General features: G+C 36.3%; 1 protein-coding gene across 1 annotated transcript in view; it reads right to left on the minus strand.

Moving 5' to 3' along the window:
- Nucleotides 1-3,483: 3,483 nt before the first annotated feature.
- Nucleotides 3,484-27,780, minus strand: part of UBE2K (ubiquitin conjugating enzyme E2 K) — a 75,093-nt gene continuing 50,796 nt past the window's right edge. The window contains 4 exon segments of the mRNA XM_044224452.1: nt 3,484-7,887; nt 8,214-8,342; nt 11,860-11,959; nt 20,783-20,865. Coding sequence (XP_044080387.1) covers nt 7,813-7,887; nt 8,214-8,342; nt 11,860-11,959; nt 20,783-20,865 — 387 coding nt within the window. The 3' untranslated portion in view covers nt 3,484-7,812.

Raw genomic sequence — 27,780 nt, forward strand, 5'->3', positions numbered from 1 at the left:
TAATACCTAATACCACAGCTTAGCTTAGCCTATTTTTTAAAATCTTTTAAGACTTTATTTGAGTGATCAAGAGAGAGAACATACAAGCAAGGGCAGAGGGAGAGGGGGAAGCCATTTTCCTGCTGGGCAGGGAGCCAGAGGCAGGTCTCAATCCCTACCCCGGGATCACAACCTGAGTGGAAGGCAGATGCTTAACCAACTGAGCCACCCTCCCAGGCGCCCCAGATTAGCCTATTTTATAATAAAGTGCTGAATATGTCATGTAATTTATCGAATACTGTACTGAAAAGTACAGGATAGCTACATATGTACAGAATGGCTCTGACTGTATCATTATTTACCCTCATATCACGTGGCTAACTGGGAGTTACAGCTCACTCTTACTGCCAAGCATCACAAGAGGAGTATCATACTGCATACTACTAAACCAGGAAAAGATCATTATTCAAAATTTAAAGTATAGTTTCTAAAGAATGCATAATGCTAGGGCGCCTGGGTGGCTGAGTGGGTTAAGCCTCTGCCTTCTGCTAGGGTCATGATCTCAGGGTCCTGGGATTGAGTGCCCGCATAGGGCTCTCTGCTCAGCAGGGAGCCTGCTTCCTCCCCCTTCTCTCCCTCTGCCTGCTTCTCTGCCTACTTGTGATCTCTAACAAATAAATAAAATCTTAAAAAAAAAAAGCATATTGCTTTTGCACCGTCATAAGGTAAAAAAAAAAAAAAAAAAAAAAAAGTAAATTAACCCACTAAAAGTCAGGGACTATCTAGACTAAATGATAGTTAGGGATAAAAACAGGAAGTCAGAGCGCCTGGGTGGCTCAGTGGGTTAAGCCGCTGCCTTCGGCTCAGGTCATGATCTCAGGGTCCTGGGATCGAGTCCCGCATCGGGCTCTCTGCTCAGCAGGGAGCCTGCTTCCCTCTCTCTCTCTCTCTGCCTGCCTCTCTGCCTACTTGTGATTTCTCTCTGTCAAATAAATAAATAAAATCTTAAAAAAAAAATTAAAAAAAAAAAAAAACAAAAAAAAAACAGGAAGTCAAAAGATACTACATATAATTGATGGAATAGAAATGTAATTAACATAGGTGTTACAAACAAAGCCCAGAGTTACCTGAGGTAACCTAAAAAGGAAAACCAGAAACATTTAAAAGCTACTTTCTCAATGGATTATTACTACAGTAGGAAGATTATAGATTTCCCATTATGAACCCTTCACTGCTTCTTGGTTGTTAAAAATGCATGTTTATAATTTGAAAACATTTTTTTAAAAAGGAAATCAACCAGCCGACTATTGAATTTTTTTTTTTTCTTCTGAGTAAGCTCTATGTCCAATGGGCTTGAACTCATGACCCTGACCGAGATCAAGAGTCACATACTCTACCTACTGAGCCAGTTAGGTGCCCCACATTTGTTCCTTTATAAAAATTTTGCCTTTTGATTTTACCTCTATGTCATGACATCTTAGTAAAGTTAACCTGAAAGGAGCTACACCTCATATATACAGTATAACATTATTCAATTATGAACTGAAGTATCTGTAATGGAAAAAAAAATTAAGATAAAAATAATAAAACAAATGGAATAAAATGGTTTTAAGAGCCAATTAGATTTTGTGGTTTGAAAGATCATTTTCTATGGGCTCCATAAACCAAGAACACTAACTGTTCTATTATTACAACAGAAAATTGTATGTTTGGTACATGTAAAGCAACTTCAACAGAAGTCATGGAACCTTAAATACAGTTGAAGATAGTTTACCAAAACATATTGTTCAATTCATACCATTGATTTCACTGGTTTGGGTACACTTTCCTTGAAGACCTTACTCCCACCTGAACTGGTTTTCCTTTTCATGCTTGCAAATGATCCCTTCATATTTCCTATTTTTAAGGAAAACAAGAATAGCATTAAAATGTCTTAAAACACGACCAAGTTTAGTAGCCACATATAAATTAACAATATGATGGGGTTCCTACAAAAACAAAAAAGTATCCAAGTCATTTAATTTTCTATATAAAAAAAGAGCGAGCCTGGAAACTTTCCCTTTTCCCTTAAAATTCTACAATTCTATAAATATGATTAGAAGATACCAGTGCAATGTCAATGCCATTACTCTAGTTCTTCAATATTGTTCAGGACACAAGGTCATTCATCTAACAATATAATGCAAATAACAATGCACAAAAAGGAATATATATTTCACATATTAAAAATGGACTGAGGAATAAACACAATAATCAAAGAGCTGTATGTTAGTTGTGTGGGTGAAGAAAAGGCCCTACTAGTTGCCCTTAAATCCAGTTAGGCATATTCTGTGCATGCAGCAAAGCTTTTATGCTGTAAATGAGAAAGTATTAGATCTATTAACTCTGTAAGAAATAAAATATACTTTGGGTTTCTCAAATGTTGTCCAGTTTTATAGTATTTGTCTTATTTTACCTATGTGTATTTTTAAAAGGCTCTACAAAATACTGACTAAACAGCTTGGCCTTCTTGACTTTGGTTCTGTATCTTACTAAAAGGTAATTTACAATAGGAAGATTAGAATACAGTTGTGCTTTAATGTCTTGAATACAGCTGTGCTTTAATGTCTTTTTACTGAAATTAAATGGGGCAAAATGAACATTACAACACGAAAACATGGATAGTGTATTACTGTGGGACATACTCCTAAAAAGCATTGGAGAATTCATGTTATTTTACTGAAAACCTTTAATTCTTTGACGATTGAAACAAAATATATACCAAGTCTTTACTACTCTTTAAATCTGACCATCCTTTTCCTAGGGTTTGGTACGAGAGCTCACTTGAATTCCATCTGTTATTCTTGACTTAATATGTAAAGATCCAGCTTGCTCCATGAAAAGAGCACTTCATACTGGAATTCCAGTCAGGGGCAATTCCATCTCCAGGCTACAGAAAAGTCATAGGTCTGCTGAAAGCTGGTTATGAATGCCCTAGAGACATAAAGTAACAATCAGTTTTGCCATGTGAAAAAACTAGTACAAATCTTAACTGATATATAGCCTCTTAAAATTATGAGGCAGGGAGTAATCCAAGGTTAGTAACGCATGACTTTCTGAAACAATTCTTTTCCATGGGAATAGTCACCCTCATTTCCAGAATGATTGGTGCACATATATGAAAGCAGGATAAATATTACTTTCAGTACCAATTCACTCTAGATTACTCTAAATTTTGGACCAGAACTTAGCCAAATAATACTCTATTTTCAAATCAGTTAACTTTAAAGTTTCAATGAATTTTAAAATTCAAAGATCCAATATAATTTATCCCTTTTATCATCATATGCTTGTTACTATGAACTTTGTCTAGGAGACACATCTACTTGCTTCTTTCTCTTGCTCAAAGTAATGATGAAGTTTAACCACCTACCTAGATGTACCCAGAAAGAAGATATAAACCATTTTCGGGGAAAACATGCAGGCATTTATTTTTAAGAATTCCCAGTAAGGGGGGAAAAAAAATTCAACATCTTTAAAAATGTGTTTATTTTTTAAAAAATCAGTTGTGTACAAAAGTGTTTCGTAGTTTTTAATTCTCAAGACAAATACCCAACCCTCCACCCATAGCCCACCCTGCTTCAATGGTCTTTCTGGTAACCCTCCCATTTTCCCCTTACAGGAAGTTAATGGCTCAGAACAGACCCTCCTACAGAATTTATCATCACTAACAGATTATTTAGAATAGAGATCTAGAGAAGCTAACAAGCAAGGTTCTTTCTCAGTGAGGTTAATGAGAATCCCTATAATGGCAGTAGACTTCCAGCAGACACCACAACAAAGCACCATCAATTGCTGAAAGCTAAAAAATAGATATTATTTTCAATAGTATTTCATTTTCTATTGGAAAAGTCTTTAAATTACATTAAATAAGTCTCTTTCCCCCCAAAGAAATAGTCTAGCTTTTATTATGATGCCTGTAAAAAGTAGGTAACAGCAAGCACACAAGGATCATTTAACAGCACAGTGCAATGATTTGTATTCACTCACCCCCTAGAACCAAACTGATAAACCATGCCACACCTGATTATATATAGCAGCATGGTTGAAGTAACCAAGCAAAAGGTGACACATTCACAACTTACATTTAGGTGATGATCACAGGTTTATGAGGGTAGATCAGTCCAATAAAGCAGTTAACAGAATAAACGGGACAAGGGAGAGACTAACATTCCCCTATCCCTATGCCACCAGATTTTTGATCCATATTGCAACAGTGCAAATAGAACATGTGACATTATATGTTAGACACTGCAGAAAAGTAACATTTGGGAAAAAGGCTATTTATCAGTAAATACTTCAAGTTGCCTTCTTCCCCAGTGATAGCAAACAGCTGATGTTAAGCATTTATTTTAAACTGGTACTAAAGGAATGGAAATGCAAATTTTTTAAACCCATGGTTTGTACCCTGGAATTGAAATTTCTTGAATTAGAAAAAGTGATTAATACAACATCATTTTGTAAAAGTCCATGAAAGAAAGTTAACTGTAAACAGACTGCTTCCTTTATCATATCCAAACATTGTTTCCATCTATGTACAAGAAAGTATACCTGGCTCCAACCCTTCCCTGCCTGAACCCATCTTAAATCTTTAAAAAAACAAAAATGTTTTATTTCCCATGTTGCTACAAGTACTGTGGAAACATTATCATACCCCTACTGCAGAGTTTTAAAAGCTCAAATCAGGCATACACTTATAACCAAGATCTGCTTTTCACATTGATAAACTTATTGATAAGCAGCCTAAACAGTAACACAATATGCTGCATTCTGTAGTGCATAAATAAGCAATATCCATTTTAACTGCCAATTCTTTCTTACAGATACTTTAAAAAATTATTTTTGCATAGTTTTAAGCGCCACCAACAATCACAAATGTGAAATATCTCCAAAATGAAAAAAGTCAGTCAGTCTTACTTTCATTTCATAGATTACTCTCCTCAAAAGCAAAATACCCAGAATCCAAACATATATATACTTGAATGTTATTATGTATTTAAGTAAACCACAGTCACAATTCCAAATATTTTGGGGAGCTAACTCAGAGAATCTAATTTAGTACAAAGTTCTCAAATATTGATATACCACCTACTGTATACTTACTTGGGTGACAAATTGCTATTCGTGCATTCAGTAATCTGTAGTGAAATACTATACAACTAAGTATTTGTCCTTTTAAAAAGTTGGGCACATACCCAGGAAATAGACCCAATTATAATAAAAACCTACTGGAATATCAGTGACCTTTAGCAAATCTGCCTGCCCTAATAAGATTTTCACATATATATATATATTCCATAATTTTTGAGGTCTTTACAACTGACAAATCACAAAAAATTGAGAATTATAAAAATAATTTCCACCAGGGTACCTTTTCTCTAGACCTGCAGTTTTAGTGTCCTTTTCCCAAACCCGTAAGACCAGAGAAAAAAAAGCAATTGCTTTAGTTTTTATGTTTAGGGAAATGCATTTATCCGTAGAGAAGTAAAAAACAAGAAACAGGAGGACAGTGGGAAATGCACCAGAAAGGAAAGCGGGATTATCACATTTAATGTAAATGAGGTAAATAAATTTTTGAAATGAAAAATGAATTATGGAGAACCTCTTATACCAAATATTATACTTTTCAATTTCCTGGGCACTGAACATGTTGATTGCAGTTGGATGAGATTACCTATGGCATTAATGTGCATAAAAATCAAAGGCAAGGTATAAAGATATAGCTGCCTCCAAGAGCTAAGTAGGTAATGTTTGACCTTAGTAACCTCTGAGTTTATTCTTTTGTCTAACCACAGGACAATTAAATATACCCTGATAATATAGGCAAATAGTAAATTGGGTAGATGTGTTTGATATTTAAAATAATCCAAGTATTACCAAGCCAACCCTCCACTTAAAAAAAAAAAAAAAAGAAAAAAGAAAAAAAAATCTAACCAACAGTGGAACAAAACTGTCCACATTTCACACAATCCCAACCTTACTTCAAAATATAAAGAAAAGTACAAGGTTTTAGCTATTTAAAATAAATAAAGAAAAAATCTTGTTTCCTTTGGCATCTTAGAAAGTAACTAAACTATAACAAATAAAGAGGTGATTGTATAAAGAAATTTACGCTTAAGCAAATATATAGGGGAAAAAAACATAGCAACTTGTGTTTAGTATGCAATAATATTAACTACAAGAGCTTACTCTTAATTAGGAAAGCCCTACAAGTTTTTGGAAGAACCTTCACATCTTTAACATTACAATATAGTTAATAATGGTTCTTTTATTGCTTCTAAGATTATTGAGAAGTCAAATGAAATTATACTGAATTTATGGTTCAAAACTATTTTCCAAACACTTAATGATTATAATTTAGGATAAATAACACTTGAAGAAAGCAAACCTTTTATAATATGACTTCCAATATACAGCCTTACTTTCATTCATTTTCATTCCATTACATTTTTCTTATTTTGCATTGGTCCTGAAATTTTAATAAGAACTGTGTTTCTATGTATAGAACTGCCTGCATAAATCCATTTCAGCCTTCATAAAATGGTCACATTAGTGTTTGAGCTTGCAAAACTAACAATTTTCAAACTTTTGAACTTAGAATGAAATGTAACTTTAATACGAATAGAAAGTCTGACTATGTACAAGAAAAGGTAAAGTTTTCAATTCTCATATTATCAGAAACATCATAAAGAAAGCTAGATTTATAACACACTTCTATTCCTATGTGTATCTGAAGTATGTACAATAAAACACCACACAGCTTTCAGGCATCAATAGGGGCAAATGCAAGCAAGAGTGACTGGGAAAGGACCTGCTAAAGCAACCTCTATGAAGCCAAAATTAGTCTAAAAAACTGCCAACAGCTGATTGCATCCTTGCAAGTTCTCAAAGAAAATTTCATCAGTTTAAAAACAGAAAGATGTCAAATTCACTGAAAAACTAAGTTGGGTTCTTTCATTGAATCTTGGGAATACTGCAACATCAAGTATTTATTGTTTTTGCAAGAGGAACAAAATTGGCAGCTCCATTTTTACATTATTACTCACACAGGAAAGTTAAGAGTGAAGAACTATAACAAAACATTCCAAATTTACGACCTAAATATGGAGCAAGGGATACTGCCCCGAGGCACATTTCTCCACCAAAGAGAGAAATTTACTACTGGAATATTCGCTGTGTGTGGTGAGAGGGGGAAAAATAGATATGGTGTCCCAGTCTGCTGACAAGGACAAAAAGGCTCTGAATAGGTCACCATCTTCAATTCTGGATAAATCTCGTATTTAATAATTCTCAGATGCTTAAAATGGTGGTCTTTTCAGCTACCCATTCTAAGAAGTCAAGTACAAGCATGCAAGTAAATTCACAGGCACAGAGGATCCATGTTAAAAACAGTTAAGGTAGCTGTGATGCAAACACCAACAATTTGAATGGCCCTGACACACTCAAAATATTATCTTAATTATTCAACGAAATCCTGAAGCAAACTCTTGCTAGTCTTGGTACACTGCTAAACACTAAAGTAGCATGTTTTTTCCATGGTTTTAGCTTAGCTCAAAGAATTTTTACACTATTAAGAAAAAAATTAAAGTATTTCCCCTTTTTAAATTTACACAGACGTTTAATTAGCTTTATTTACAGAGCAGGGATTTTTTTCAGTCTCCAATGTTGCCTAGATAACATCATTAGGCAAGAATGCCAGTTTAAAAGAAATCTATGCAGAATCCTAAAAATAACAGATGTTGATGCTCCTCAAGAAGGGGCAAGCTTGACTATATCAGCAGCTTTCTCTATGCCTCAGTTACTCAGAAGCAATTCTGTTGCAGTCTCTACATCCCATGATTTTGAAGACAAGGCCACTATTACCGCATTCTGTAGAGAAGAAAAGGGAATAACAACAAAAAAATCAAATCTCAAAATATTTTAAAAATACTGAATCATAACTATATATTGACAAAGCACACCTTGTTTTCTTTTTTTTTTTTTTAAAGTTGCCTTGTATTTGTAGTGCATAAAAAGCTTCTAAACCAATGACTGGAATTAGCAAAAGGAAAAGAAAAAATCACTGATTGTAATAGAATAAAGTTTAACAAAATTAGATTCAGAGTATCTCTGAACCACTTTTGTCAGCCAAGGATTTGCAGCAATAATTTTAAATCAATCAATGTATCAAAATAAGCAAGCCTTTTGGTACTTACCCTATCAAAGCCCATAGCACATAGATTTTCTATTTTTTTGGTGTATTCTGGACTAGAAACTGGTGCTCCAGCATACACATGTGCCCAAAGTCGAGCTGTCTGTTTGAACATTTCAGGATTTTGTTTGTACTATAATGAAGAAAAACATTGAAAGACATGACAATACAGTCACAATATTCAATACTTAATTACCTAAGAACTGGCTTTTTCTAAGTAAAAGTAATTTACATTTAAAATGTGATTGATTCAACAACTTTCTGTTGCAAATGAGGTCACTCAAGAAAAAAAGTCTGACCTGAAGCTGTGATTCACAAGTGCTGACCAAGAAAAAAAAAAAGACCAATTATATTTATCAACTTAAATCTCCAATTTCAAGAGATACAAATAAAAGAAAGCGAATATGATGTGAAGTGAGGTACAGACATGTTTCAAAACTGCCGTGTCAAACATTATACAACCAAACTGAATTATCTGCTTCTAAAACTGTATGGACATTAACTAACAAATGTGATTGACTTCTGTATTAACCACAGCTCAGAAAAAAATACAACTATTTTTTGGCTGTTTTGTGTATTAGTATGCAATGATTTAAGGAAATACCATGTGCAAAGTCTTTTTAAAAAAAGATTTTATTTTGGGGGCACCTGGCTGGCTCAGTTGGTACAGCATGCATCTCTTGCTCTCGGTGTTGTCAGGTCAGGCCCCATGTTGGGCATGGAGCCTACTTAGAGGAAAAAAAAGATTTTTAAGTAATCTCTATACCTGTCATGGGGCTCAAACTTACAACCCTAAGATTAAAAGTCATGTGCTCCACCAAATGAGCCAGCCAGATGTCTTGATATGCAATCTTAATTTACAGCATGTTCTGAGATGTTTATGAACTCATGATACTTTTAAAAGGTAAGACTTCCCATTCTTATTAGGAGATATAAATTTATTCTTAAATACTCAGGAACCAACATTACTTAACTAAGTATAAATTTAAAATAACTGTCCAATTCACTTTAATATTTCTTTTAAAAGTATTTTACATGTATTGACTATTTAAAGACTGATCAGCTTCTATTATATATTATAATGACATATCTAGTTTCTACCTTGTTAACTCCTAACGAGGAAGTGAGTCAAATTATTGAACTATTTTAGTAGCTAGAGGAAAGCTCTAAATCCAATTTCAGCCTTTAAGGCTCAGAACTCCACAGGAAATCAAAGCTGAGATTCAAGCCATGCCTCTGACTACCGAAAGCAAATGAACAGCACATACATACAGCATGTAAAACCCTAATTCTAGGGCGCCTGGGTGGCTCAGTGGGTTAAGCCGCTGCCTTCGGCTCAGGTCATGATCTCAGGGTCCTGGGATCGAGTCCCGCATCGGGCTCTCTGCTCAGCAGGGAGCCTGCTTCCCTCTCTCTCTCTCTGCCTGCCTCTCCGTCTACTTGTGATTTCTCTCTGTCAAATAAATAAATAAAATCTTAAAAAAAAAAAAAAAACAACCTAATTCTAAGCACACTGAGACAACAGTACAATGTATTAATGAAGATATATATAAAATAAGGAGTGAACAGCTTTTCAAGGGAAAGGAATAGGTTTACTAAGAGGAACAGGCAGGGGAAAATGGCAGATTGGGTGAAATGACCAGCAGAAATGAATACCATCTTGAGAAAGCAGAAGTCCAAGGAATAGTAAGAATTTATGAGATGAAGCTGGGTTTTGAAGACAGTTCAAATCATGGAAAGACTCTGCAAACTAAAGAATGTGGATTTCCAAGTGGTGACAGCAGAGCTTCTAATAGGTTTTTAGTAGTAAAGTAAATTAAGATTTGTACTTTAAAAAGCTCACTGGCAACAATGTAGAAGACGGCATGAGGAAGAGGCCAAGGAAGGCACAGCTATCAGAGCAGTTAAATTGAGAAAAATTTTTAACTTTATTTATTTATTTATCTGAGAGAGAGAGAGAGAGCGAGAACGTACACAAGCGAGCATAGAGGGGGAGAGAGAGGGAGAAGCAGACTCCCAACTGAACAGAGAAGCTGTTGTGGGACTCCATCCCAGGACCTGAGATTATAACCTGATCCAAAGGCAGACATTTAAACAAATAGGCCACCCCGGTGCCTGAGAAGTTTTTTAAAAATGTGAACTAAGGCAAATCAGAGAAGTATGATGACAGAGACACTGGGAACAGAATCACCAAGAGAAAAGGAGGCACAGAGAATTCCAAGTCTATGGCTCAGATATTTAATTCAGCTGATGATGGTATTAAGCAAGGATGGACAAATTCGCAGGACTTAATTTTCTATGTTCAGTATGGGAATGCTGTACTGAGGTAGCCATGAAGCATTCATATAGAACTATCCAGTTCTGAATAGGCTCTTGCACTCAGGGAGAGGTCAAACCTAAACATTTTCTCAACTGACAGGTGATAATACCAGTCTGGGTATGATCATCCAAGTGACTGTGTAACGGAAAAAAAAAGGAACAATGTCTAAACCAAGGTATTATATTTAAAAGGAGAAAGAAGAGAAATAATTGTAGGAACTAAGAAACAACTACAACTACCAAGATGAGAAGAGAGTAGTAACTCAGAAGTCAAGAGAAGAAAAAAATTTTAGGTGGAGGGGCAAAAAAAAGGCTCAGTAAATCCTAATGGCTTAGAATAGGGATTGGTAAACTTTCTCACAGGACCAGATAATAACTACCTCAAGCTTTTAATCATACTGTTTTTGTTGCAACTACTCAACCCTGCCACTTGTGGCTGGGAGGTAAACAAACGAATGTGGCTGTATTCCAATAAAACATTATTTACAAAAATAGCTACTCTAGTTCTAATTTGCTGACCTCTGCCTTGGAGATCAGATCAGAACCGAAAGATCAGAACTGAAAAATATTTATTCCATTTGGCAATAATAATAAGATCCTTGGTAACTTTTACTGTGCCACTTCAGCCATAGCAGGAGCTGGTTAAAATTATCATTAGATCGGGGAGAACAAGGAGCCAATGTTTTACAACCTGAACCTCAGAACTGTGATCCTCCAAGGAGAGTTTTACTTGAAGAAAAACATTAAATGGCTTCTCAGGGATTTTGTTTTTTGTGCACATAAAAGCCATAGTTCCAGTAGAGTGTTTTGAGCACTCAGATTTCAGTTCACTTAAATGTGAAAGAGGATCAAGTGACCGTTCACTGCTGTTCTATAACTAGTGTAAAATATGTACAAGTTTATCTCTATTTTTATAACACAGAAATACATTTAAATTTATACAATTACAAAAATTTTCACCAGGGAGGGATTATCACTAAATGGAGGGATAGACAGATGGATACACGTATGAAAAAGCATGTACAGTAAAATGTCAATCACAGAATCCAGATGTAGGTAGGAATATCAGTGTTTACTGTATAATCTTCTGACATTGTGTCTGAAAATTTCCATTAATATTTTTTTAAAAAGCATCTATCATATGCCCAATTAATATAGTAAAAATAAAGTTTTCACTATTACATCTGACAAAATAATCTCACCACAAGAAAGAAAACCATCTCCAGATTTAGTTCCATAGAACTACGCACATGTGTTAATACTGCAGACCATTACAGTAGTAGAGACTCACAGGTAAATATAAGGAAGTCTTTCAGAAGCAGCTACCTTACCTGATTTGCTACTACTGCATCTTGTGGATCATCTGGTTCTGCAGCTGCCAAAAGGGCTTGCAATGACAATAATACCGTGCGGAGAGTCATTGCGGCTGCCCTAAAAATCAAAACAGGAAAATATCGCAGTTAAGAACATGCTGCATAACAAAAGCAAAGTGGATGTTTTCTGAATAAAATATAAAAACCAGTGGAGCTAAAAATAATCTAGATTTTATCTTAATCATGTAATTTACAGAAATTTATGTATCTGCCTATCACATTTTTCTCTTTTTACTTTGCAAAATGAAAGAATGAGCTTTCCATTTTTTAAGACAAGTCAAACCATTCTGAGCTGGACTTGCTTTTCTTATTGTTGCCAATATCCTTCTGGTTAGCTTTACTCACTGACTTAAATTTTTATCCATTTCTCTAGACATAAAGTTAAGGTGATAAACTAGTATATTTAGCTTACTTTCAGTGCGACTCTTAAAACATAAAGTATCACCAAGCAATTATCCCTTACTTTAAAGCAAGTGTGATATCATTCCACAACATTCTGAACTAGAGAAAATTATTTTTGCTTAAAATGTATCATTTAATTCACGCATGTATATAACACAAAAATTTACGCAAAAGCTTCATGACATTGGAATTGACAATGATTTCTTGGATGGGACATCAAAAGCACAGGCAACAACAGAAAAAATAGAGAAAGTGGTCCAACTACATCAAAGTTAACTGTGTAGAGAGAAAAACCTCCTTTGTAAAGGATAAAAACAATAGAGTGAAAGGCAATCCAAAGAATTGGAGAAAATACTTGCAAATCATGTATCTGATAAAGGGTTAATGTCTGGAATATATAAAGAACTCCTATAACTCAACAACAAAAACCCAATTAAAAACTAAGAAGGGACTTAAAAAAAATTTCTCCACAGAAGATATATAAATCTTCTAAAGCCCATGAAAAGATGCTTAATATCACTAATCATTAAAAAAAGAAATCAACGAGATACTACCTCACATCCATTAGAATGGCTACTATCAAACAAAACAGAAAGACAAAAGTAGCTGGTGAAGATGTGGAGTCACTGGAATCCTTATGCCCAGTTGGTGGGAATGCAAAATGGAAGAACAATTACAGAAAACAGTATAGCAATAGCAATTCTTTTTATTTTTTTTAAGATTTTGTTTATTTATTTGACACAGAGAGAGAGAGAAAGACAGTGAGAGAGGTTATACAAGTTGGGGGAGTGGAAGAGGGAGAAGAAGGCTTCCCACTGAGCAGGGAGCCCGATGCAGGGCTTGATCCCAGGCATGACCTGAGCTGAAGACAGACGCTTCAGCTCAGCCACCCAGCTGAGCCACCGAGGCACCCCCAGTATAGCAATTCTTAAAAAAAATTAAACAACAATTACCATATGATCTAACAATTCCACTTGTAGGTACATATCCAAAATAAATGAAAGCAGGGACACAGATATTTGTACACCCATGTTCACAACAAACATTAATCACAATAGTCAGAAGGTGGAAGTAACTCATTTTCATCAACCCATGAATAAATAAAATGTGGTATATATATATACACACACTGGAATAGTATTCAGCCTTAAAAAGAAAGACAAATCAGACACATGTTACAACATGGATGAATCTTTTTTTTTTTTTCCTTTTGGAAAGATTTATTTATTTGACAGAGACACAGCGAGAGAGGAAACACAAGCAGGGGGAGTGAGAGAGGGAGAAGCAAGCCTCCCACCGAGCAGGGAGCCCAATGTGGGGCTTGATCCCAGGACCCTGGAATCATGACCTGAGCTGAAGGCAGATGCTTAACGACTGAGCCACCCAGGCGCCCCAACATGGATGAATCTTGACATTATGTTAAGTAAAGCCAGGAATAAAAGACAAATAGTATGATTCATGAGGTACTTAGAAAAGCCAAATTCAGAGACAGAAAGTAGAATGGTGACTGTCATTGCTAGAAGGGTAAGAGGAATGGGAAGTTATTATTTAAAAGGTATGGTTTCAGTTTTGAAAGATGAAAAGGTGGGAAGGGGCAGGAAAGAAGGATGAAGAGTGAGGGCTCAGAGGACTTTTGGGGGGGTGAAAATACTCTGTATACCATAATGATGGATACATGTCATTACACACTTGTTCAAATGCATAGAATAGACAACACCAAGAGTGAACCATAATAAAAACTAAGTACTTCAGGTGATTGAGATAGGTCAATGCAGTCTACGGCCATACCACCCTGAACACGCCCGATCTCGTCTGATCTCAGAAGCTAAGCAGGGTCGGGCCTGGTTAGTACTTGGATGGGAGATAGGTCAATGCAGGTTCCTCGGGTGTAACAAATGTACCATTCTGATAGAGGATGCTGATAATGGGGGAGGCTATGCGTGTGCAGGGGAGGGAGTGTACAGGAAATTTTTGTACCTTCCTCCCAATTTTGCTATGAATGTAGAACTGCTCTAAAAAAACAGTCCTGGAGACTGGTAGCATAATGATGTGAATATACTTAACAATACTAAATTGTACACTTACTTGAAACGGTGAAGATGTCCATGTTACATTGTCAATTATAAGATGACATGTTATATGTCAATTAAAAAAACCAAGATGATAAGTTTTATGTTATATATTTTACAAAATAAAAAATTCTTGGGACGCCTGGGTGGCTCAGTTGGTTAAGCAGCTGCCTTCGGCTCAGGTCATGATCCTGGCATCCTGGGATCGAGTCCCACATCAGGCTCCTTGCTCCACAGGGAGCCTGCTTCTCCCTCTGACTCTGCCTGCCACTCTGTCTGCCTGTGCTCGCTCTTGCTCTCTCTCTCTCTGACAAATAAATAAATAAAATTTTTAAAAAATTATTTTATTTTTATTTTTTGAAGATTTGTTTATTAGTCAGAGAGCGAGCGAGCAAGTGCACTAGCGCACATGAGGGCACAAGCAGGGAGAGGGGCAGCCAGAGGGAGAAGCAGGCTCCCCACTGAGCAAGGAATCCAATGCAGGACTCCTGGGATCATGACCTGAACCAAAGGCAGATGTTTATCTGACTGAGCCACCCAGGCATCTTTAAAACTTTTCTTAAAGTGAGAAGCTCTTCCCTTAGAGATCTGTAAGTTTGTATTATAAATACTTCCTACTTCTTTTATTGGCAGTTATCTTTATTTTATTTACAGTCTTTATTGGGAGGACACAAACTATTACAGACCTCTGGACTTAACAACTTCAAAGATCAGAAACTAAGGGAATAAACATGAACATGTTGAAAGGGAGTTTGCTCTCAATATGAAAGGAAAAATCTTAGATTTGATTTCTAACAATCTCAATGAGAAAAAGGTATATTTTCTGTATGCTTCAAATTTTTCATAATGAAATACTGGGGGAGGTATTTATAAACCATTAAGAATTAGTTGACTAAAAAGAAATCTAAATGACACCTGAAACTAATATGGTACATCAACTATACTTCAATCAAAAATAAAAGGGGGGGTGTGTGCCTGGGTGGCTCAGTTGTTAAGCATCCTTCAGCTCAAGTCAGGATCCCAGGGTCCAGGGACTGGGCTCCACATCAGGCTCCCTGATTGGCAGGAAGCCTGCTTTTCCCTCTCCCACTCCCCCTGCTTGCGTTCCCTCTCTTGCTGTCTCTGTCAAATAATAAATTAAAATCCTCAAAAAAATACATAAATATAAATAAAATAAAAAAACAAAGAACTGATTTAGATGGTTAAGTGTGTGACTCTTGATCTGGACTCAGGTCATGATCTCAGGGTTATGAGACCCAGCCCCATGTTGGACTCCATGCTGGATGTGGAGTCTGCATAAAATGCTCTCCCCCTCTCCACCCCCAGCTTAAAAAACAAAACATAACAGAAAGAGTGAGTGCAGGTAAAAATAAGGGAATGAATGAATGAATAAATAAATATTTTAAAATGGTAGTGGGGGAAAAAAACCCTAAATGCGAAGTTTTAAGCTAGATTAAAAATTAATGGTAAACAATGACATTATTTTAATCATCAGTTGTAATAAAATTACTATTAAAACAAAACTCCGTCTTCTGGCTCTACATACTATAGAAATTATAACATCTTTGATAGTGTAAAGAAATGTATATGTTTTAGGGGGCACCTGGGTGGCTAAATTAGTTAAGCAGCTGCCTTCAGCTCAGGTCATGATCCCAGGGTCCTGGAATCAAGCCCTGACTCAAGCTCCTTGCTCAGCAGGGAGCCTGCTTCACCCGCTTTCCCACCCACTATGTTCTATCTCTCTCTCCAATAAATAAAATCTTTAAAAAATTTTTTTAAAAAATGTGTATGTTGACTGATCTACGTTAATTCTTAAACCTTAAATTTAGTAATGTGAGAAAGTATACAGTAGAAATACAATCTTTCTTTCTATTTATTGTTCCTTCTACATAGTACTGACTAAATTCATAATGCACTAAGATTTTTTAGGATTCCATGAGTAAAAAACAAATCCTAACAGGTAAACAGGAATATGGAATTTCAAAATGTGTCAGCTAATTTTAATAGTCAATGGATGCTGTACCTTGCAAATCTATCTTCAGTAAATTAATTTTGCTAAGACCTCAATAAACAGAGTTAAAATGGCTAATTAAATATTCATGCATACAGACTCAGTAGAGCCTCCAAAACACACAGCAGCTATATGAACTGTCAATACTGTTGACTTTCTGTTAAGGGTCTTCAGAAGACCATCCATATAATTGATGTTTATTCAAAACACTGCTACTTAAGAATATGGCAGCTTTTTTGTTATAACTTTTTATTAAAGCATAACAAACAGAATTAAATGCTATACACCTGGATGAATTTTCATATATGTATACACCCATGTAACCATCACATAGATCAAAATATAGAGAATTTTCAGCACTCAAAAAAAAAAACCCCCCAAAAAGCAAAAAAACCTTACTCTTGATTCCTTTTCACAACCCTCATCCACTCCCACCACTATCCTAATTTCTATCACCATAAATTAGTTTTGGCTCATTTTGAATTTTATAAAAACAGAATCATACAGTATGTGCTCCTTTGCATCTGACTTTGGTCACGCAACATGTCTGTGAGAATTATCCATGTTGTTTGTGTCAATATGCTTTTTCAAAAACTACTATTGCAGTGTTTCACTGGACAATTATTCCATTATATATCCATTTTCTTATTGACAGGTATATGGGTTATTGAATAAACATGCTACAAATATTCCGAACAAGTCTTTTGATGGACTTATGCATTCATTTCTCTTGGATATAGACCTGGGAGTGGAACTACTGGGCCATATCAAAGATGTATGTTTAGCTCTGGTAGATACTGCTGGCTGAGTAGTTGAACCACATTCCTACCATCAATGCATGAGAACTATTTGTAAGTATGTAGTAGTATCTAATTGTAATTTTAATTAGTACCTCCCTAATGACTAATGATGTTGAACACTGCTTATTAACCATCTAGGTATTCTCTTAATCCCTGTTCATGTCTTTTAGAAGGGCAGCATCACTGAGTGCACTTTTTTTTTAAAGGTTTTATTTACTTATTTGACAAGAGAGACAGCGAAAGGGAATACAAGCAGGGGGAGTGGGAGAGGGAGAACCAGGCTCCCCACTGAGCAGGGCTCCATCCCTGGACCCCGGGATCATGACCCAAGCCAAAGGCAGATGCTTAATGAACGAGCCACCCAGGTGCCCCCTGAGTACAATTTTAATGTGTAGTCATTTTCTTCTATTTCCTCAGGTAAACAGACACCTGCAGTCATAATAGGTGTCAGTGGAAAAACATCAGAAGATAGTTTCCACACAGAACACATTGTGGAGTTAATAAACCATACTAACATAAAGCTGTTAAATATTAAAAGGTAACTTGCCGTATGAATTCACAAAAGACCAAAACAGTTTTCTAGCACACCTATCTCAAATTATTCAATGTTTAGTCAATTTATTTTTCTGAGGATTACTATCCTTTAGTTTTCTTTACCAAATTCCAGATATGAAGCCTAAATAAACATGAGTATCCACTGACTGTCAACTATACCTCAATAAATTGGGGAGAGGGGCTTAGGATATCCATGTATATCTCATCTCATTTTTTTAAAAAACTTTATTTCTTTGAGAGAGAGAGTGCATCAGAGAGAGCACAAGCAGAGGGGAGAGAGGCCGAGGGAAAGGGAGAAGCAGACTCCCCACTGAGCAAGAAGCCCCACATGGGACTTAATCCCAGGACCCTGGGATCATGACCTGAGGTGAAGGTAGCCACTTAACTGACTGAGCCACCCAGGTGCCCCTGCCTTTGACATTTTAAAATATTTCAATTATTTTAAAATTCAGCTATTTCACATCTGCCTAATAGGAACAGTTGACAAAAAGTGTTTCAGTACAACAGTACCAAGTTTTCTGTCCACATATACACCATAATCTTTCAACTTCAGAAGAGATAATCAGAAGTGGTAGTACTGCTGGCTTAACTGAACAAAAAGGGAAGTGTGGGAAATTTTAGTCTGGAGCTATATTTGTTTTTGAAAAGGGATGTGGGGAGGGGGGAGCAGGGAGAAGAGTATCACTCTTTGAAAACTGCTGAGTAGGGCAAAGTCAGAAGCAGGGAGGTTAAAGAGGTAATGTGACTTGGGCAAGGTAGTACTAATGAAACTGCTGTAAGATTTTGGAAGTTTCACCAATAAAATTTGCAAATGGGGTACAGGCCAGAGAAACAAGAACCAAGGATCATGATGAAGTTTTGGCCAAAGCAACTGCAACAATGTAGTTGCCAGTAACTTAAATGGAGTAATGCAAGTTTTGGGTTAGGGAGTATCAGTTGAGTTTTGAACATATTTTAAGTTTGAGATGTCTACTACATACATACTGAAGTACAGATGTTAAGCAGGTAGCAGCATATGAGTGTGGAGTCCAAGGAACACAGATTTATGAGTTGCTGGTATTTAAAAAGTGAAGTTCTAAAATCAGATAAGCATACCAGGGAAGTGACTATGGATGAAAAGTAGCAGAGGTAAAGACTTAGCCCCAAGGTACTCTCCTAGAAACAAGGGAGGAACTAGTTAAGAAACCTGGGAATGCGCACAAGAAAGGGGAGAAGAGAGGAACTAACTTCCCGGAAACCAAGTGAAAGAAGTACAATGTCTGCAAATATTCATTAGTATCACTGAATGTTCTAACTATTTTAAGGGGCCTTTGAGATGACTTTATGGATAAAAACACTGAGACCTCCAAATTATGAAAGGTCACAAGTTAAAAGAATGACAGAATAAAATTAGTTCTATTTCATACCATACAATGTTTAAGGGTATGGAATACAGATCAAGAAACTAGACCCCGGGGCACCTGGGTGGCTCAGTGGGTTAAGCCGCTGCCTTCGGCTCAGGTCATGATCTCAGGGTCCTGGGATCGAGCCCCACAACGGGCTCTCTGCTCAGCAGGGAGCCTGCTTCCTTCTCTCTCTCTGCCTGCCTCTCTGCCTGCTTGTGATCTCTGTCAAATAAATAAATAAAATCTTAAAAAAAAAAAAAAAAAAAGGAAACTAGACCCCAAGAGATGAACCAAGGCAGGAGGCTTTACTCAGATGTGCTATTAGAATGGAAAAAGCAAAACCAAACCAACAATTCTTGTCTGTTTATCCAATTACTAAATAAACCAAATTTCCCAAATAGTAAATGTTGTCATTTGTTTCACCTTGTTCATTCTTGTCCATTCTTTCCCTTTCTTAACAAATCAAACACATAGCTTATTACTGTTTTCACCCACTCTGACATCTTTTTTATATAGCTCGTCTTAGTTTCTCTTCCATTCATATTGCTAGAATATGGCAGGCTATAATCTAAGAAAATTACATAAAACAAATCATTTAATCCTTTTAATAGCCCTATGAAGTAGGTATTAACCCCATCTTGTGAGATGAGGACAACTAGGCACAAAGGCTAGGTAATTTGCTCAAGACCACAGTTTAGTAAATGGCAGAGTCATGATTTGAACTAACTCTTAAACACGCTGCTGCTAAAATCAAATCAGACAAAACATGTGAAAGCACTATAAAGTGCTATGCAAATGAAGATATCACTTATAAAGGTATTCCTTTTTTTGAATCTGAGAACCTTAACTAAGCTCATTTAACACAATTTTTAACATTTTTGTTGCCTACATTCCACCGAAATCAAAGCTGATTACTTTAATTAAATTAAATTAAATTAAATTAAATTACTAAATTTAATTATTTTTCTAGTCTTTTACAAGTATCTTTGAGAGACAGGAAAGAACCAAATTTACCAAAATAAATGAAATCAAGACTTTTCAAGATGTAAAACCAGCTTTGACATAACCTAGTAAGTCCCTATTTTTTTTTTTTTAAGATTTTTATTTATTTTCTTGAGAGTAAAAGCAATCACAGAGGCAGAGGGAGAAGCAGACACCCCACTGAGCAGAGAGTCTGATGCAGGGCTCGATCCAAGGACCCTGAGATCATGACCTAAGCAGAAGGCAGACACTTAACAGACTGAGTCACCCTAGAGCTCCATAAGTCACTATTTAAATAATGACTGTGATCTCAATTCTAACATACATTTCTTTTTTTTTTTAAAGATTTATTTATTTTACAGAGGTGGTGGCAGGGGCAAAGGGAGAGGTAGAGAGAATCTCAAGCAGACTCCACACTCAGCGCAGAGCTGATGTGGGGCTCAATCATGCTCATGACCTGAGCTGAAACCAAGAATCAGATGTTTAACCAACTGCGACACCCAGACACCCCAACACATTTTTGATTATGTACTTGAGACTTCATAAAATTTTAAATTATAGCCCAAATAAGAGAAAGTATAATATATGCTCATGTTTTGAGGCAATTACACGTTTAACACTCTAAGCATAGCCTTGGAATTCATTGAGAGGGAAGAAAGTGAATTCAAAATCTCTTACCATTGATCTTTCAGGATATCCAAACAAATAGCCCCTGTGACGGAACTAATATTAGGATGCCATATTTTAGTGATAAACCGGACCTAGAATATAAAGCACACTTGAGTTTTTAAGTAACAGAAATAAAACCCATATAGTTCAAGTGTAACTACAAGAAAATGAAATCCTCAGATTAAAAAAAAAAAGTCCATACTTACATTACCATCATTTTGCCTAGCTGAAGGGAAGGGTGTGAAAGACAAAGCATTCAGTAAGCTGAATGCTGTCACTGACATACATTTTTAAAAAACTTTTTCATAAATGTTCCACCCCTAAAGAAACCCAATAATTACCAGGTGTTTACAATTTACCTACCATAATAGTCCATGCTATGACAATTACAACACAGACTAAAATCTAGTTAGGTAGACAAAGTAACATAAAATAAAAATTAATATAGATAGCAAATGGCAATTTATTCAGTGTCAGGTAGGATGCAGGACAGCTTTGAAGGACCAAGTAAACAAAATCAGTACATGGAAACATTTTAGTAGTAAGTGGTTGTAAGATGGCTCCTAAATTTTCTGTAGAAATTGTTTTCTCAGATTAAAAAAAAAAAAATTTCAACATATATTTGAAAGACAATGGCACTCAAGAGACATTGAGGCCAGAGTTTAAGAAATTTATCCAAAAATCCAGGAGCAAGTTAGCAATAGAACAATATGCGAACTGACACAACCTCTTTTCAGATTCTGAGTCTCTAATTACCTCATTATTTGTCTTAGGATGGATAAGAAACAAACAAAATGAAAATACTGACTCTAACAGATCACCATGAAATGAAATCCAGTTCATCAGGTCTTACTTACGAGCTTCTGAAGGACCAAATATTACTATTGGGGGGGGGACCTACTGTTATTTTATCTGACACATATATAATAATCACCTAAGTCAAAACTCCTTTATACTTAACTCATTAAGTACTGTAAGTCAAGCAATGTTTTTTTTTGTTTTTGTCTTTTTTTAAAAGTAGGATCCATGTATCCAGAGTGGAGCTCACGTGGCACTGAACTCACCACCCTGCGATTAAGACCTGAGCCAATATCAAGAGTCTGATATTTAACCAACTGAGCCACCCAGGTGCCCCAAGCCAAACAATAAGTACTCTACAAAAATTGACTCATTAATATCTACTCTAAATCTAAAGCTATTTATGGAAAGCAGCTAGGCAGACAGCTTCCACTTATCTCTTTGTGATGGGATTTGTCAATACTACCTGTTAATTACTACTTCACCTAATTACACACTAAATTATATACTAAAAAAGAACTTCAAGTTACCAATGACTTCAAAACACCTAAAACTAATGGAATCTATCCATGCCCTGACCCTTTTTAATTCTTGCTTACAAGAGTAGACACAAAGGTATCTACTCTCAATCCACAGAATCACCAACTCGTTAAACAAGACCATCATTCTATACTTGGGTTACTAAACAGTCCACTGACTTTAATAACTTCATTTTGGTTCCTTTCAATCTATTCTCCACACTGAAATAAAGAGTGACCTTTAAAACAACTGATTGACTACTCTACTTAAGGCCCTTTAATGACTTCTCATTCCCTTTATGTAAGTCTGCACTCTTAAACTGTCCCAGCCTATCTTTCAGGTCATCTTAAAATCAATCAATCAATCAATCAATCTCCCTTGGCCCTTTTTTTTTTTTTAAGATTTTATTTATTTATTTGACAGAGAGAAGGAGAGAGCACAAGTAGGCAGAGAAGCAGGCAGAGGGAGAGGGGGAAGCAGGCTCCCTGCTGAGCAGAGAGCCCAATGCGGGGCTCCATCGCAGGACCCTGGGATCATGACCTTAGCTGAAGGCAGAGGCTTTAACCCACTGAGCCACCCAGGCGCCCCTCCCTTGGGCCTTTCATACCTGTTTCTTCTCTTAGTAACACATGTTGATGCCCTCTTCTCCTGGCTAATTCCTACTTAATCCTTTAAGTCTTAGTTTCCATATCACTTCTTCCTGATCAGTTCTCACAGCACCCTGTATGTTCCTATTTCATCATACTGACCACATTTCTATAATTTCTTCCTTCTATGTCTGGCCTTCCCTAAAAGGCTCAGTATCTATCCTGCTTACCAGAGCACCCCAAGTACCTGAAATGTCTCACACTAAATGAATATGCAATTAACATCATGACAAACCTATTCTTAGATCTAACCAGCATCCCTCTCAAATACAAAGCTGGTCAAAGAAGACAGGCATACCAGGCTTATGTACAACAAACATTTCTTCCTAATAGATATAACCATGATATTCTTATCATACTTTCTACCATTCAATAATTTGAAGCATAAAGATACAAAATAACCATATGCCATAATTTCAGTAACTCAAGGACATTACACCATTTTGTGACTTTAAAAGAAAAATTTGTTCTATCTGGAATGCCTGGGTAGCTTAGTCGGTTAAGCATCTGCCTTTGGCTCAGGTCATGATCCCAGCGTCTTGGGATCAAGTCCCACATCCAGCTCCCTGCTCACTGGGGAGTCTGCTTCTCCCTCTTCCTCCCCCACCCCCAAACCATTTATGTGCTCTCTCTTACTCACTCTCACTCAAATAAATAAAATCTTAAAAAAAATAATAATTGGTCCAATCTTTTCAACACTGGAAAAAGATTTTTATTTCCTTTTTTTTAAAAGATTTTATTTTATTTTTTAAAAAAGATTTTATTTATTTATTTGACAGAGAGTGAGATCACAAGCAGGCAGAGAGGCAGGCAGAGAGGGGGAAGCAGGCTCTCTGCTCAGCAGAGAGCCTGATGCGGGGCTCATCCCAGGACCCTGAATCATGACCTGAGCCGAAGGCAGAGGCTTTAACCCACTGAGCCACCCAGGTGCCCCCCAAAAGATTTCATTTTTAAGAAATCTCTACACCCAAAATGGGATTCAAACTCAGAATGCGGAGATCAAGAGCTACATGCTCCACTGACTTAGCCAGCCAGGAACCCCAAGAATTTGAAATTGCTACTTAAGTCATCAGAAGGTTTATGGTTAGGCAAGTGATCTAAGGTCTCTTTCTTTTTAAAGAGGAGTCTTCCATACATGATCTCTGCAGACTCTATGTAAAAATAAATGCACGTATATGCAGGATCTAGGAAATTATTAAACTATTTGTTACTTTGTACTAATCTACAGTTTTAGGAATAGATACCTTCGAATTTGCAAATGATGTAATAAAATTTTTTTCAAGAGGACTGTGCATCACCCACTAGTATGGATATAAGTACCTTAGTAGTTTCTCTGTGGTCTACCACTCTTTATCTTCTATTCCTTTTTTTAAAATTATTTATCAACTATCTCATTTCTTAGATTTGTCACATCTTTTTCTTTCTCAAACCTTAATGTCACTAGTGGTATCCATACATGTTCCAGAATTGTATCCTCTTATTCTATACACAATTAATATCTACTGTATTTGTCACTTTTTCTCACAGTACTAACACCTCTGCTGTATATCAACAAAAATGTAGACTCAAGGGACGCCTGGGTGGCTCAGTTGGTTAAGCAGCTGCCTTTGGCTCAGGTCATGATCCCAGCGTCCTGGGATCGAGTCCCACATCGGGCTCCTTGCTCAGCAGGGAGCCTGCTTCTCCCTCTGCCTCTGCCTGCCATTCTGTCTGCCTGTGCTCGCTCTCCCTCTCTCTCTCTCTGATAAATAAATAAAATCTTAAAAAAAAAAAAAAAAAGGAGACTCAAAAAAATTTGGAAGGGATGAAGCATAACGGTAAGTAACAATTCAAGGACATTTATTATGACCTGCTTCAGTCATATCTGACACATTACAAAGCAGGTATGAAATAGTTTATAGTATTAAAAGGCTTACTAATTACAATTAAAGCCTCCTTATTTTCACCTATGAAACTAATACTAGCACCATCTGGGTAGCTTCAGAACACTCATTACCTCTGAGGAACACTCAAAAAAACCTTTTTATATAGAAATATAAAAGTATGTAAATATAAACAAATATTTATAAATTTTTTCATAAAAATATTTTACAAATTAAAAATATTAAACATCTTATACAGAAACAAAAATCCTTTTTTTTTTAGAAGATTTTATTTATTTGGGGCACTGGGTGGCTCAGTGGGTTAAAGCCTCTGCCTTCGGCTCAGGTCATGATCTCAGGGTCCTGCGATCGAGATTGAGCCCAGCATCCGGCTCAGCATCGGGCTCTCTGCTTGGCAGGGAGCCTGCACCCCCCCACCCCCGTCTCTCTGCCTGCCTCTCTGCTACTTGTGATCTCTGTCAAATAAATAAATAAAATCTTAAAAAAAAAAAATAATTGGCCCAATCTTTTCAACACTGGAAAAAGATTTTTATTTCCTCTTTAAAAAAGATTTTATTTTATTTATTTATTTTTAAGGATTTTATTTCTTTGACAAACAGAGATCACAAGCAGGCAGAGAGGCAGGCAGAGAGAGAGGGGGATGCAGGCTCCCTGCCGAGTGGAGAGCCCAGTGCGGGGCTCGATCCCAGGACCCTGAAATCATGACCTGAGCTGAAGGCAGAGGCTTATTAAACCACTGAGCCACCCAGGCACCCCCAGAAATATATATATATATATATTTTTTTAAGATTTTATTTATTTATTTGACAGAGAGAGATTACAAGTAGGCAGAGAGGCAGGCAGAGAGAGAAGGAGGAGGAAGCAGGCTCCCTGCTGAACAGACAGCGTGATGCGGGACTCGATCCCAGGACCCGGAGATCATGACCTGAGCCGAAGGCAGCGGCTTAATCCACTGAGCCACCCAGGCGCCCTGGAAATATAAATCTTAACACCATGTACACAGTGTTACCAGACCAAAATGAAGGAAGGAGACTATTCTTATAATCTATATTGGCACACCATCATCACTAATCTATTTTTTTTTTCCCTTCAGTAATCTTATCCCCTCCTGGAGGACAGTATCCTATTCATTTACTCTTTAGTTCAAACATTTCAGCAACTTCATGGCAAATGGAAGCTCATATTTCCACTGAATTTCCAGTTTCAAACTTGGAACTCAAGGATGTTACAGTATTAAAACAGCTTTAACTAACTTATTGTCCAAAAAAAAATATGCTATTTTATTTTAAATATGCATGTGCAGATGGGCAGACCCATTAAAAGTTATTAGCAATGATATTTATAATCAATTTCACATATAAAACTACATTTATAATGTCAAGGAAAAACAGAAAAATTCACAACCTAATCTCTAGTTCATAACTGGGCAAATCATTGAGCTAGACGTTTCCTACTTTAATTAATTTTTTCATTAACAGTATATTACAATTCACTTCAGAAATAACACTGGTTTTATGCATTGAACTAAATTCCTTCTACACTATACTCAGCTGACTTAAAGATATACCTTCTCTATCTAGAAGCAAACCTTCTGCTCTTCAGGTTAATAATTTATTGCAGAATAATAAACAGGAAATACTCTGTGCCCACTGTTATAAAATATGTAAGTTTCAACCTTGTGCAATTTTAGCTGCACATAAGTGAGAATATAACCAGCTACTTTTAACACTTCTATCTCATGAAACTTAAAATTAAACCTGAGCCTATATATTAAACATACACAAACAAAATCCACCAAGAAATTTACAAATACTCCCAATTTTTCCATTATATTTACCAATCAGTAAAAATTCATTTTATCTAGAAGCTCAACATATTTAGAATATATTTATAATACGTTCATTTACATTTATTACAAAAGCTTAATGCCATAAGTGGAATGAATACCATATTTAAAAGAATACTAAATTACAACTAAGATTAACTAGTTGAAGCCAGAGGGACACTTTTCTAAATATTGAAGCTACCTCAATGTGGAATGTCTGGAATTAGCATAGTAGTGGCCTGAAGAACAACAGGAGCTCTGTTACGTTACGAGTTTATTTTTCCCACTATGCTAGAAAACAAGGGTGAGAGAGGGACTAATAAAACACTGATTTCAGGGACGCCTGGGTGGCGCAGTTGGTTGGACGACTGCCTCCGGCTCAGGGCGTGATCCTGGAGTCCCGGGATCGAGTCCCACATCAGGCTCCCAGCTCCATGGGGAGTCTGCTTCGCTCTCTGACCTTCTCCTAGCTCATTCTCTCTCTCACTGTCTCTCTCTCTCAAATAAATAAAATAAAAAAAAAAAATCTTAAAAAAAAAAAAAAACAAACAAAAAAAAACACTGATTTCAATGATTAAATAAAATAATGTGTCAAGTGCCTGAAATAGAGCCAGGGCTATGCAATCACTGTGGAGCTATATAAAAGACTATAGAGGGAAATAATAAAACACTTTCACTGAGATTATAATTCACCCATTTAAAATGCGTAACTCCGTGACAGTTTTCAGTATATACACAGAGCAACCATGTAACCATCAGCAGTCACTCCCCATTCCTTCACACACCCTCAGTCTTAAACAACCACTGACCTATTTTTTGTCTTTATGGATTTGTTTCTTCTGATGTTTCATATAAATGAAATCATATAATGAGTGGCCTTTTGTATGTAGCTTCTTTCATGTAGCATGATGTTCTCAAAATTCCTCTATATAATACATTATCAATACTTCATTTGTTTCTATAACCAAAAAAACGTCCCATGGTATAAATATGCCACATTTTATTTATCCATTAAGTTAATGGACATTTATTTATGTCATTTCCACTTTTTGGCCACTATGAATAGTGCTGGTATGAACATTTGTGTGCAAGTTGTTGTGTAGACATGTTTTCATTTCTACTGGATAGGTATCTGGGTAGAACTGATATAGGTCATAAGGCAACTCTGTTTATCATTTTGACCAAACTATGTATCAAAGCAGCTCTAACATTTTACTTACAAAAAATAATAATAATAATAATAGTATTTATTTATCTATTTGTCAGAGAGAGAGAGAGAGCGAGAGAGAGCGAGCGCACAAGCAGAGTGGCAGGCAGAGGCAGAGAGAGAAGCAG

Source organism: Neovison vison, chromosome 11 (genome assembly GCF_020171115.1).
Source record: "Neovison vison isolate M4711 chromosome 11, ASM_NN_V1, whole genome shotgun sequence".
NCBI classification, from domain to species: Eukaryota; Metazoa; Chordata; class Mammalia; order Carnivora; family Mustelidae; genus Neogale; species Neogale vison.